The sequence below is a fragment of the Nothoprocta perdicaria genome, unplaced genomic scaffold, assembly GCF_003342845.1.
Source record: "Nothoprocta perdicaria isolate Ctin4 unplaced genomic scaffold, notPer1 scaffold_6, whole genome shotgun sequence".
Classification (NCBI taxonomy): Eukaryota; Metazoa; Chordata; class Aves; order Tinamiformes; family Tinamidae; genus Nothoprocta; species Nothoprocta perdicaria.
The window spans coordinates 877,788-890,836 of record NW_020455865.1 but is presented as its reverse complement, the minus strand read 5'-3'; the positions used below and the strand labels follow the sequence as shown (position 1 = coordinate 890,836).

At 65.2% G+C, this 13,049-nt stretch overlaps 1 protein-coding gene across 2 annotated transcripts; it reads right to left on the bottom strand.

Moving 5' to 3' along the window:
- Positions 1 to 1,876: 1,876 nt before the first annotated feature.
- NR5A1 (nuclear receptor subfamily 5 group A member 1) lies at positions 1,877 to 12,520 on the bottom strand. Of its 2 annotated transcripts, XM_026049365.1 has the most exons (7): positions 12,503 to 12,520; positions 11,283 to 11,401; positions 10,704 to 10,845; positions 7,654 to 8,303; positions 4,666 to 4,785; positions 4,366 to 4,513; positions 1,877 to 2,130 (listed from the first exon to the last, which is right to left on the bottom strand). In XM_026049365.1, the coding sequence occupies exons 2-7, from the start codon at positions 11,382 to 11,384 to the stop codon at positions 1,883 to 1,885; spliced, it is 1,410 nt and encodes a 469-aa protein (XP_025905150.1). In that variant the 5' UTR covers positions 11,385 to 11,401; positions 12,503 to 12,520; the 3' UTR covers positions 1,877 to 1,882. The 2 variants fall into 2 exon arrangements, with proteins under 2 accessions (XP_025905150.1, XP_025905149.1); XM_026049364.1 differs by lacking the exon at positions 12,503 to 12,520 and having other exon boundaries at positions 11,283 to 11,422.
- Positions 12,521 to 13,049: the final 529 nt, after the last annotated feature.

The following is a 13,049-nucleotide window of genomic DNA, read 5'->3' as shown; positions in this document are numbered from 1 at the left end:
GCTGTGTTCCCTGCGCTGCAGCACCGTGTGTGCTGGTTCACRGGCACTTCACTGCCGTTAGAAGCGGCCGCCCTCCGAGCAGCTCTGCGCTGGTGCAAAGASGCAGGGCAGTAGCACAGCCCCTGTGTCTGCTCCAGGAGGCCAGGGCAGCTGCATCACAGGCCGAGCGTCCGCAGGCAGTTAGTGCAGGCGGCCCATTGCAAAGCTTTGTGATTTGCTGTGATTTTTCTCCCCGCCACTTGGTACGTGGCAGGGGCTCCTGCCCATAGCAACAACGTAGAGCTACAAGAACAATCCTGCGCCAGAGATGCTCGTTCCCTACGTGCCATCATTCCCGAGCTCACTTGGAAAACACACTTGGAGTCGCTATGGCAATTCAGAGCAGCACTTTGAACCAGATCCCGAGTCTCCRGTACCGTGATTCCAGCATCAAATTCCAGCCCCAATCCCCCTCATTCTGGTGCCTGTGTCCCGGTGCTGAGCAATGCAGAGGTGCCCTGGTGCGCACCAGAGCAGCCAAACGCAGCCAGCCCACTGGGGCAGTCGGGCTGAGGAGCTGCAGGAGGAGAGGGGCAGGGGAAGGTTAGAGATGCACTCAAAAAAAAGACCATGTCTGCGTTTTTAAATGAACTGCAAAATTTATTACAGTGGTTTGCTCCTGACAAGGAAGTTAATAACCTCCTGCCTGGGAAGGAAGGGTGGAGAGTGAAGGAGAGGGAGGAGAGAGAGACAGACACTTAAGGACACTTTTCATTTTCTGAAAATAAAATGTCTTTTGCCTCCCAAACCATTTTCCCCAGTTCTTTACGTTCACAAAAAGAAGGTGAAACCRAGCCACAGAATTCAGGAGGAAAATGCACAAACATGTCAAAAAGCTGAAAACAAACATGCTCTTCTGCATATAAGAAGCGGCTCAAGTAGAGGAGGCTGCAGCGCCCGAGCGTCCCGAGGCGGCAGCTCTGGCCGAGCCCAACCGCGGCCCTGGGACTGAGGAGCGACCGCCTGCAGTGGAAACCAGAGCGGAGCGGGGCTGCGGATGGGCCGGGCGCAGGGGCCGCTGCCGGGCGGCAGAGCCTGGCTGGGGAGGAGAGGACGCAGCGGCCGGAGGCTGCGTGTGGCGTCGGCCTCCAGGATTGCCGAGGCCCAGGACCCGTGCGGCCGSGTGGGAAGGCGGCAGGAAGGGAGCGGACGCAGGGCTGGGGCCTTGCACACACCCCGGGACAGTCCTGGCACTTGCGGGCGCAGCGGGCGCAGGGAGCTCTGCGGCGGCAGCCCAGTGCCCGGGAGCTGCTGCGGGACCGTGGTGGTCCCGACCCGGCCGCGGCTCCGCTCCTGGCACCCGCAGGCCCCGGCGCATCCCATTCCCRCTGCCGCACAGCCATGGGCACCCATCCATGGCCACGGCCCGTCCTCGGCCTCTCTCCGTGGGCACCCCAGAGCGGCGCTACTGGGGACACTGATCCGGAGGCTGCCCCGCACCTGTGAGCAGCCCGGGCTCGGTGCCGCGGTGCCGCGTCACAGCTCCCGGAGCGGCTCCGTTTCCTCCTGGTCCCGCTCCTGCCCCGCGCGGGGGTGGCAGGCACGGCGGCTGCAGCACCATACGTGTCCCAGGACCGGCCTCGTCCCACCGAGCATCTCGGTGCCGCGGCAGCAACGCGCGGATGTCCTGGCCGAGAGCCCGGGCTCCGGCGAGACCCGCGTGGCCTCCTGCCCCGCTACGGCCGCGAGGTCCACGGGGCGCCCCGGGAGGATGGCCGCGGGAGGGGAGCAGCATAAATAAGAGGAGACACCGGGACGGGCTTCCCCCTCCTCGGCCGGGGCGCGGGAGGCGGCGGCGTCCCGGGCCGTGGCGGCAGCGGCGCCGCGGTGCGTGGGGCTGCGCTCACGTGCGCTTGGCGTGCAGCATCTCGATGAGCAGGTTGTTGCAGGGCACCTCGCCGCTCAGGTGCTTGTGGTAGAGGTACTCCTCGGCCTGCATGCTCAGCGCCCGCACCTCGGCCAGCCGCAGCAGCAGCTGCCGGAACTTGTCCGCGGCGTGCGGGTAGTGGCTCAGCGTGTACTCCAGCAGCGCCGCGTTCGCCTTCTCCTGCGCCTCCTTAGCCAGCGTGTGGTTCTCCAGGTACTTCACATCTGCAGCGGGCAATGCGAGAGGGGCGGTGAGATGCGGGCACCCATTGCATCCGGGGACCCCAGCACAGCCCCGACGGAGCCACTGCTGCTGCTGCAGCGCGCGGCRCCTCGCGGGCCCTGCCGCCAACCCTCCTCACCATTAATCTCCCAAGGTCTGGGGAAGAAAAGCGGAATTAATTCCCCTATAAACCCGGGTTTTCCAAAGCGGCCACGGGCTCAGCACACATGGTAACGCTAATCCGGCAGCGCGCCGCTAATCCCGCGAGGGCCGCAGCGCGGCCGGGCGCAGAGCCGGGGTGCGGAGGCCGCGCGGGGCCTTGCCCGGCGGGACATGAACGCGAACACGAACACGAACGCACGGTGGGTGCTGCCGCCCTGGATCCCGGCTCTGCCGCGCTGCTTCCAGCCCAGCCCCCGGGGACGGCGATGGGAACCCCCGGGGAGCTTGGGCTTCAACCCTGATGAGCAGGCAGCACTAGATTGTGTAGCGTTATATGGAAATGCTGATAGTAATTACAGCTCTTCTGTTAAATAAAATGATTATATAGAAATGCTTTTAAAAGTCTGCTGTTTCCCAAGAGAGAAACCGCAGGGCGCAGAGGTGGCCCTGCACTGTCGGCCCCGTTTTTGACTCCTCTGCCCCCAGCAGCCCCTCTTGGGCCACGCTGCATCTTCTCAGCTCGCGGGTCCCTCTGTGCTGCCGCGTTTGCTCCCGTCACGGCCGCCTCCCTCTGCCCGGGCTTGTTGTTATGAAATCTCTTTATCTGCGTAAGGTTATTGTGCATGTCATTAAGGAAAAAAAAGAAGTTATATTGATAAATGTCAAACCTATCCCCTGAGCTGGCTCAACAATAGCTAGTTCTGCTCGATGAACTCACCTGGTTCTCTGAAAGACCCTATTCACTGTTTAATTGAATATTTGAATAATCTTTTCATTCCTGCAAGGAATAAAGAATGTTGTCCAAATAACATTGACTCACTTCATTTAGAGACACTGCAGCAGTTGCAAAGACTGTCCTGTGACAAAGCCGCCCATCACACATACAGATATGCCTGGGATTATTTCTATGCCCTCAAGTGTTCTTCCTATTCACGGCGCCTTTTGTTTGGGAGAAGCTGCTGATAAATTGCAAACGCTTAAGGGAATGTGGGCTATAAAAGCCTCTCTTCCTCCCCTCCCCGAGAGTAGCTGCTTCATGAATGTAAGTCATGAAATCGAATGATAGGTCAATCCATTAAGGCTCTATTAAGCCCTTCTGTAGAACAAAGCTAACCTGTGCCGTCCTCATAAATATTGCTATTTTGAGAAGCCCTAATTTTAATTAAATCTCTTTACCTGCTCAGGAGAGAARTCTATTTAGGACTCAAATGGCCGCTCTTGTGAGCGGGGCTCGGCTTTGATTGCGCTGTGGCCGAGTGGGGAATGTGGAAATTCTCTTGTTAAAGGCAATTACATCCTGCAGATAATACACAGGCCCGGCCACTACAGCTGAGCCTGCGAAGGGCAAATTGCGCTGAGAGCGCCGCAATACGGGCAGGAAAAGTTGCATTTGGGGCAGGGGGAGCTATGGGAAAGCACAGCTTGCTTGGGGTGGGGTTGGGTTTTTGTTTTCTTGCTTTTCTTTTCCCACACCYTGCAGACAACTGCTGCTAAGGGAAAAGCGGAAAACCAGGAGGCGCCCGCAGCTCGTCGGGGCGCAGCGCGGGACCGGGCCAGCCCGCGCCGGGGTGCCGGTGCCGGCCGCTCTCCCGCCCGCCCGGCGCGGCTGTTCCCAGCRCGGGCGCTGATTGTGTGGCTGCTTATCGCTGTCGGAGCAGCRAGTCACTGGGTTTGATCTCCCCGGATTCCAAAACAGCCTCAGAGCAAAGGAAACGTGTCGGGAGAGGCCGAGGCAGCCGCGGGCGGCCGGGCTGTGGCAGCCGTGCTGCATCCCAGCGCTGCCGGTGCGGTGCCGGTGCCGGCCGCGGGGCTGTTGTGTCTAGGCGGGCGGGCAGCGCGGGAGCCGGCCCCGCGCCGCAGCCCCGCTAATCGGGCRGCAGCTGCGGCCCCGGGCGTCCGCTCCGCGCCGCTGACGCAAATGCCGAGATAGGGCCRGCCCCGCGGCCGCCGCCGTCAACACGGCTGTTTTGCAGCGCCCCTATCAGCCAGCTGGGCCYGCGGCGCCAGCCTCCGCACTCCGGCACGGCAGCCGTGCAGGGTGTCCTGTGCCACGTCCCCGCGCTGGTGACACTCACCCAGGCTGAAGAGGATGAGGAACTTGAGGCAGACGAACTCCTGGTGGTCGAGCTGCAGTGCGTGCAGGTGCAGCACCAGCTCCTGCGCCCGCAGCACCAGCCCGTGCAGCACGGAGCCCGCCTGCGCCGCCACGGTCGACACGTCCACCTGCAGAGCAGGGGGTCAGCGGCGAGCGCGGGACGAGGCCGCAGCCCCGCGCCCACGCGGGATCCCTCCCGCTCGAGTCTCCCRCCCAAGCCCCTCCGCAGCCCGGCCGAGACGGCCCCGCTGCAGCTCCCGCGGCCCCRGCCGGGCGCTACCTCCTGGCCCGTGACGAGCAGCACGCTGTGCTCCTTGCCGTGCTGCACCTGCCGGTAGACGTGGTCGAACACGAGCAGCTCRCTCCAGCAGTTCTGCAGCAGCTTCATCTGGTCGCCCACCTGCAACAGAAGCCGTGGCGCTGACGAGGTTCCCATCCTGCTGGCRCCACAAGCCAAAACCCCAGGGCAAGCTGCTCTGCAACCCAGCGGTGCCTGGGCTGGTCCTATGGGATGAGCTGGTCCCCGTCCGGGGCTGGGTTTGGTGCCRGGTTTGCCCTCCACCTGTGAGGGCCGGCTCGGAGCGAGGCGCAGGGCACGTCCCGCCGCCGAGACGCATCCCGCTGAGCTCGGTAGGGCGCCCAGGGCCACCCGGGACCAGCCCCTGCCGCAGGGGCCTGGCCAGCRCGGTGCCTTCCCCACCTGCACGGTGGCCTCTCCACCAGCGTGGGGACCTGAGCACGAAGCCATCGGCCTCACATGCTGGGCACAGCACAGCCCCATCCCCAAGCTGGGAACGCGCCAKGGGCAATTACTTTGAGGCCACCGCAAATCCCGGACAAGGAGACTGCGGGGCACTGGGAAGGCGCCCGCAGGGGCAGTGTCTGCCCAGCCCTTTGGTTGCTCTTAAAGCCGAGGAATGCAGCGTCGCCGTGTGCAGTTGCAGTCGTGAGCTCACGCAGGCGGCACCGCAGGGCCACGCGGCCACCCTCCCTCCCAGTGCAGCCACTCACTGCCCATCCCGGTGCGGCACCGTGCTGCATGGCCATCCCCACTGAGCCCCCCCGGCAGCCCCTGCTGCGGCCTCACAGCAGCCCTCCTCATCCTCGCACTCCACGAGCGCRGGGCCCAGCGCTCCACCTTGCAAATGGACCCGCGCGGTCCAGCTTCTCCAGCACAAAAGGTGCCTGCAACTGCCCTGCTGCTGCTAAGCCCGGCTCATCCCGCAGGAGCTCTGCAGCTGGAGCGGCCACCGCTGCCCCGTCCCAGTCCCTGCACCCCTGCACACGGACACCGGCACCCGGGCACCGCTGCCCTGCAAATGCAGCCGAGCGCGGGGCTCTCTCAACGGCTCTGCAAGTGAGGGCTTTACAAGGACCTCACAGAAGCTGTCTTTAAAGATGATTTTTCTCTTTTCTAAAAAAAAGAAAATCAGCATTTAACCTATGCACTAAACACAGAGGCAAAAGCGCTCCCTGCGGGAATTGCTCCTGGAGAGTGTCTCACTCTGGTGCTCAATGGAAAATCCCGGCTACATCCAATGGTGAGCAAAGGCAGCAAGCGGGAGCAACGGGCTGGAGCTGCTCCTGCACGTGGGCTRGAGCAAGAGGCAGAGCCCGCTGCAGAGCGGGGCCCGGCTCTCGCCCTGGCCGCTGGCCTGGCAGCAGCTCCAGCTGCTCAGAAACGCCTGTTCTGGACTGGCATCTTCAGTACACAGTATCACCAGGAATTAACCCTGTGCCCACTTCTTTCACCTTTCTGCTAGTTTAAAAAAAAAAGATGGAAACAGCAAAGAACAATAAATGAGACAGAAAAAAAAAAAAAAAGGAGGGGAAGGGAAAACTTGACTGCAATAGTCACACAGGTCACTATCATTGGGGAAACCTGAAAACGCCAGAGAACCCTCAGCTGAAGCCGGGGTGCAGCCGAAATGGAGCCGAAACGGGGCCGGAATGTCGCTGCGCCCGCCGCAGCCACGGGAGCGGGTGACTCTGCCAGCGCGGCGCAGCGCGGGCCGCCGGCCAGGCGAGGGTCAGGCTGACCCGCGCGCTGCGGCTGCGGCTGCGGCTCCGCACGGGCTCGCGGCTCCGCACGGCCCAGGCGCCGCGCTGAAACCCGCGCCACGCGGCCCCGCTGCTGGCAGCCCAGCCTGTGTGCAGGTCGCCCCACGTGGGTTTGCAATCCCTGCATGCACGCACAGCACCGACCAGGCGCTGTGCACGAGTCCTGCAGCCTTCCTGCATGATTCCTGCAGCATGCACAAACTGCGAGAGAGGCCGCATGCATGCGCCACCCCACTCCCTCCATATATATATGRAAAAATTACAGCTGAAAGGACAAAGTTGCCGGAGACTCGCGACCCGGCAAAATATATTTCCCCCCCTGCCCATATTTTTCTTCCCAAAGAGCCACTGCAAATCTTCCCCCGGGGTGACACATCTCATCTCGGCCCCGTTAAGGTTGGTATTTATGGGTGCCGGCGGCGACCTCGGCGGCCCCGGCCCGCGCGGCCCCTCACCGCCTGCACTCGCTGCCGGCCCCGAAGGCCACCAGGGCCCGTAATTCTCTGTGGTGACACAGGGCTGCAGGGGCCACCGCCAATCGCCCCGAAGCCAAGTGGCACCCATGGGGGCAATGCCAGGGGTGGCCATGCTGGCATCCCACTGGGGCATTCCCATGGGAATGGCCTCTGCCTTGGGGGGGGGGGGTCACGATCTCTGCTGGAAAACAACCCCCACCCTGTTCCCAGCGCCCCGGGCGGGCGCCAGCACTGCTCACACAGCCCTGCGCCGCCGGCCTGGCGCTTCCGGCCACTGTTCTGGGCCCCAGGAGGGTATTTTGGGCAGTGAGGGCCCCCATGCCCTCCCCASAGCCACACGGAGGCAATTCCCAGGGCTGCTGCTGCGAGGGAGCAGGAGCAGCCCAGAAATGGGGGCAAGCCAGGACGCAGCACCGTGCCATGCCGGGATGCCCCTTACCATGCCAGGATGCAGCATTCAATGCTGCAATGTGCCATGCTGCTCTGTGCAATGTTGCACACTGTGTTTTGGCCACTACRATTTCCTCCTCTCATGCTTTTGCACCCATTTGAGAGCAAGGGCCACTCACTAGTGCAATGCAGGGTGCAAATCCCTCTGCCAGCTCCCCACCTGCCACCCTGCAGAGTTTGGGACCATTTGCCCTAGTTTTTGCCGTGGTTCCCTCCTGGAGCAATGTGGAGCTCGTCCTCAGCCCGTCGCTGTGCCCACCGCATCCCGCTCCCTGACCCACCTCCAGCTCCTTGAAGAAGACGCAGCTCCGCGCCCACTCCACGATGGAGAAGAGGGTCTGGTCGGCCATGCGGCACATGAGGCCGAAGGTGCTGAGCTTGTCGTGGCGGCCGCGGCCCTGCTCCTGCTGCAGGCAGCCCAGGATTCGCGCCTTGACCTGCGCCTCGTCCGGCTCCAGCTGCAGCAGCTTGAGGATGAGCTCGGGCAGGTCGGGGGCGGCGGCGCCCGCGTAGCCCTCGCCGTAGCCGTAGCCCCCGGCCGCCGCCGCCGCCTCGGGCCCGGCCGCGTAGTGGTCGGGCAGCTCGGCCTTGATGGCGCGCCCRGGGAAGGCCGGGTAGTGGTAGGCGGCGAGCGGCGCGTGGCCGGGCAGCGCGGCGGCCAGCGCGGGCGTCCCGAAGGGGCCGCGCTCGTAGTCGAGGGGCGCGAGGGCGGCGGGGCTGGGCGGCAGCGCCTTGGGCCCCGCGTGCAGCCCCTGCAGCGACGCCGGCAGCCCGTAGTCGCCCGGTGCCGGTGCCAGCAGCGGCGGCACCGTCTCCAGCTTGAAGCCGTTGGCCCGGATCAGCGCCTTCTTCTGCTGCTTCAGGGCCCGGTCCCGCTTGTACATGGGCCCGAACTTGTTCCTCCCTCCTCGCATGCGGTCGGCACGGACGGCTGTGGGGCAGAGAGAGGACACRGGGCGACGTTATGTGGTGCACGTGGGGCGAGCATGGGAAAGCTGCGATGCAACGGGAAAAACACAGTGCAAAGGGAAAGGCAATGGCACACGGGGACCGCTGGATGCTCGGGAAAAGCCACGATGCAAGAGGAAAAGTCATGGCATGCAGGAATGGGTGGATAAATGGGAAAAGCAGCAGCACGTGGGAATGAGTGGTGGGAGGGCACCACGGAGAGCTGCCTGTGCTGGGGGGCTCAGCACCWACTTGCCCCTTCCCAGCCCCTGGGATGTGCCCAACTCCATGGGGCCCCGGGGACACCCATGGGTGCACCCCCACCCCGAACATCAGCTTCCCTGCAGGTCCCTCCTGCTTTGCATCCTCCCGTGTCCAGCAACTCCGCAGGGACCGAGCTGGGCTTGGCCGGAGGAGCGGCGGTGCCGGCCCGCAGCTCTCGCGCCGCTCGCGGGGAGCAGATGTTTCCTCTGAGCCCAGAGGAGACCCAAGAATGTGTCACGGCGCGAGGAAGCAGGTGCCTCTCTGCACGCGGTGCCCCCGCACTGCCCCCCGCCTGCAGGAGCCACGGCCCGGAGGAGCCGGGAGGATGCAGGGGAGAGCCAGGGAGCCCTCAGCCTCCGCAGAAATGAGAAATATATATATATACATACATAATATGGATATATAAATATATGCCTGGAGGAGCTGGCATGCCCACTGAGTACACTCGGCAGTGAGGGCTCCCGAGTCTCAGTGCCCRTGGGAGCAGCGCAGGGCGCTCCGGCAGGCTCCCAGGGCATCTCCTGCACTCCGTGGCCACTCTCCGTCTCTGCCCACGGAAGTCGCCTCCTGCCGTGTCCGGGCATCCCATGGGAGCCGCCGTGGCTGGAGATGAGCACAGCCCCGTGGAGCAGCCACCCGGCACCTAGGGAGCTCGGCCGGCACCGAGAACTGTGTGCTCCCCCCGGCACCCTCAGCCTCGTGGGACCCGGTGACCTCAGCCCCACCGCCCTGCACGCGCCTCGAGAGAGGCCCACACCGACACCCTGCTGCTCCCCACACACCTCGGGCTTCCTTTTGTCCTCCCCAGCATCTACCCGTGTTTCTGCCTTGGTGGTACCACTAGCCGGGGAGAGGGAGCATCAAATTGCACCCCAAAGGATGTGCAGTCTATCTGAAGCATCCTTTCTGCTCCAGTGAGTTCCACTGTGGGATCTCTGCAAGGTTTCCCAAAGCAGCTAACAGCAAAGCCACCACCCCAGAGCAGCCGGGACTCGCTCTGCCGGCCGCTCCCTGCCGGCCGCCAAACTCAGAGGGAAGAACTGCCGGGATGGGGCCAGCCGGGACGCGGCTCTGCGGGAGCCTCCATCTCCCGACATGTCCCGCTGCCCAGAGCAGCAGCTCTGCTTTGCCTGCAGGAGCACGGCTCGCGAGGGAGCTCACGGGGCCGATCCTGCAGCGCGGGGCCGCCTCTCGCTCCCGCTCCCTGCTCCCGCTGCCGAGGAGCGGCCGCCGTTCCCGTGCAGGACTAACCCACCCTGCGCCCAGACCGCACTGCGCACCGAGCGCTGGAGACAGCCCSCGGCTCTGTCCTCTCAAGCTCCACRAAACGGGAAGCAATCCTGGCTGAAAGAGTGGGGGTGGAGGGGGGTTCAACATGTCAGTCGTTTTTTTCTTATTCTTCATTTTTTGCTTTTGCTTTTGCTTTGCAATCGTTTGCTGAATATCTGCACCCTGGCTGCATTTTGTTGGACTGCGTTAAGTGCCGCAAAAGCCGCAGCGTTAATACCCGAGCTCAGGCATTTGAGTTAGCATCGACTTCCCCGCCGCAAGCCGAGTGACAGGGGCACGAAGCCGGCGGGGAAGCGGCTGCACCCCCGGGAGCCGAGCAGCCCYGAAGCCGTCATCCTGTGAGCCACCGAGAGAGCAAGGGGGAAAATAATTCGTGGTGCATCTCTAGCACTTTAATTTCGTGTTTCCTAATATTGATTTTGTTTTAAAACCCCGGATTCTGCAACTGCGAAAAACGAAATTTCCAAATTTCCACACTATTTCCAATCCCTTCTGCCTGTCCAAGCCCAAGAAACTTGAAGAAAAAAAAAAATAAAATAAAAACAAAGAAACTCGAAGGAACAAAACAAAACGGAGCCGCGGGCGAAGCACAGAAACGAATTTGCTCCCTGCTCGGGAGAAGCAAACGGAATGGGAGCCGCGCGCGGACCCGCCGGGGCGGCGGTGGGCGCAGCCGCGGGCGCGGCCGGGGGCAGCGCAACCCCCGCGGAAACCCTCGAGAAAACGGGAAAACCCCGCGCAAACGCCGCGCAGCCCCGACGCGTCCCGCGCAGCCCCCGCAAACGCCGCGCAGCCCCGACGCGTCCCGCGCAGCCCCGCGCGGCGCTACCTTCGAGGCGCATCCCCACGGTGAGGCACTTCTGGAAGCGGCAGTAGGGGCAGCGCTTGCGCTGGGTCTTGTCGATCTTGCAGTTCTGGCTCTCGGTGCAGGTGTAGTGCTTGTTGTTCTGCACCGTGCGCTTGAAGAAGCCCTGGGCGGGCGGGCGGCCATGCGGGCGGGCAGCGGCCCCGACCCGCTCCGGCCCCGGCCCCGGTCGCGGCAGCCCGCGGCCCCGCCGCCCATCGCCGCTAACGAAAGCGGGCGGTCCGGACCCCGCATCCCGCCCCGGGCCCCGCAGCGCCCCGGCCCCCCGCCCGCACAACCCCCCGTGCAGCCCTCGCCGCGGGGCAAGGGCGCCCGCCGAGTCCCGGTGCATCCATCGGCCCCTGCCCGGTCCCGGACCCCGCCAAAGCTCCGGTCTCGGTGCCGCCGTCCGTGCAGAGCCCCGCGGCTCCCGGCGCTACCCCAGGGCCCCGCGCAGTGCCCCGCTCTGTCCCCGCACYGCCCGGCCCCGGTGCGCGGCCCCTCCGCAGCCCCGGTCCCCCCGGCCCCGACGCCCGGTGTCCGCGCAGCGCGGGCGGCTCCTACCTTGCAGCTCTCGCAGGTGAGCAGCCCGTAGTGGTAGCCGGAGACCTTGTCCCCGCAGACCGGACACAGCTCGTCCAGGTCCTCATCATAGGAATAGTCCATCCCCTCCGGCGGCCCGGCTGCGGGACAGGCTGCGGGTCAGCCCGAGGGGACGGGCGCGGGGAGCGGGGCGGCCCCGGCCCCTGCGCCGCTGCGGAGCGGGAGGGCGGCGCGCGGAGCGAGCGGCAGGTGCCGGCGCCGGAGCCCTTTATAGCGCCTGGACGAGCAGCTCGAGGCTGGTGCGGGAGAGCGGCCGCCCCCCCGGGGCTGGGAACCTCCTCTGGGGAGCGCGGGCGGCTCCCGCGCCGGGCGGAGGGAGCCACGGCGGCCACCGCCGGCCCCGGGGCTGCCGGAGAGGAGYGGAGCGCGGGGCAGCAGCAGAGCCGGCCCTGCAAGGCCGCGCTGCCTCCGGAGCCCCGGACGGGCGCGGGATCCCRTCCAGGGCAGGGGGCTGGAGCAGCTGAATGTGTCCGGTGGGAGACACCTCGTTCCCACTGCGTGCGGCGTAAAGCCCCTGCAGGGCTCCAGCCCCCCGGCTCTGCTGCCCGTCCTTCACCCTTGCTGCTGCTGGACCCTGCTGGGGAAGCACCCGGGGGAGAGCAGCTCCCGGCATGCGATGGCTCCTGCAGCCTCCGCGGGGCTGCCGAGAACGAATGCACTGTGATGGCTGCCCTGACGTCCCCCTGTCCCAGCGTTTGCTGGGAGGTAGCGTCTCAGYGCCGGGATTCGAGTCACTGAGCTGCATTTTGATGCCCCAGGGGGCTGCAGGGCCCGTGCAGCCCATGGGCAGGGGCCGTCCATTGGCCCACGCATTGGCAGAGCCCGTCCATCGGCACAGGCCGTCATGGGGCCCGTYGGCACGGCCGTTCCGCAGGGAGGAAGCGCGCCCGCAGCGGGCTCTGGGACAAACAGGAAGCCCTCTCTGCACTGGAGTGTGCTGGGACACCGGGAATGGACCCCCGGCTCCAGGGAAGGAGCCGGAGCGCAGCCCGGTGCTAACCGCGGTGCGGGAAGCCATGAGGGCCGCGCTCCCGTGGGAGCGTCATGGGGCCCGGCAGGAGGAGTGGGAGAGGGCCTGTGGGATGCGGCCGAGGCCACGAGGGCCAAGGATGAGGGGTGGGATGTGGGGCAGGATGCGGGGCGGGATGCGGGAGGTGGCGGCAGCGGGGGCGAGTACTCACGGGGGCGGCTGGGCGCCGCGGCGGCCTCGCGAGCCCGGAGCCTCTGCAGCAGCGCTGCGGCGCGCGGCCTCGGCTCTGGCCCGGCGCACGCCGGCGCCGCCAGGACACCGCGCAGTCTCCTCCCCACGGGGCTCGGCTCCGGGACGGGGCGCTCGCCTCGTTGCCTCATTGGCCTCGGGCGCCACGTGACAGTGCCGAAAACCACCATAATTAAGCTGCAAAATTGTGGCCCATAAAGCAGCATTACAGAGTGACAGGGGAGATAAGCGGGACCGCAGCCGCCAAGAGCATGGAGGGAGGCCGCTGCTCGCCGAGGGAGGCCGGGGCACCGGTGGGCAGGGAGGCCACAAGCTGGTGAGCGCGCGCCAGCCCCCAGCTGGATTTACGGCCGCGTGCGGGGAGGCCCATGGAGGAGGCAACGCACAATGTGAGCAATGCACATCGTGAGCAATGCACACCGCGAGCAATGCGCTCTGCGGGCAATGCACACTGCGAGCAATGCACACCACGAGCAATGCACACCATGAGCAATGCACACCGCGAGCAA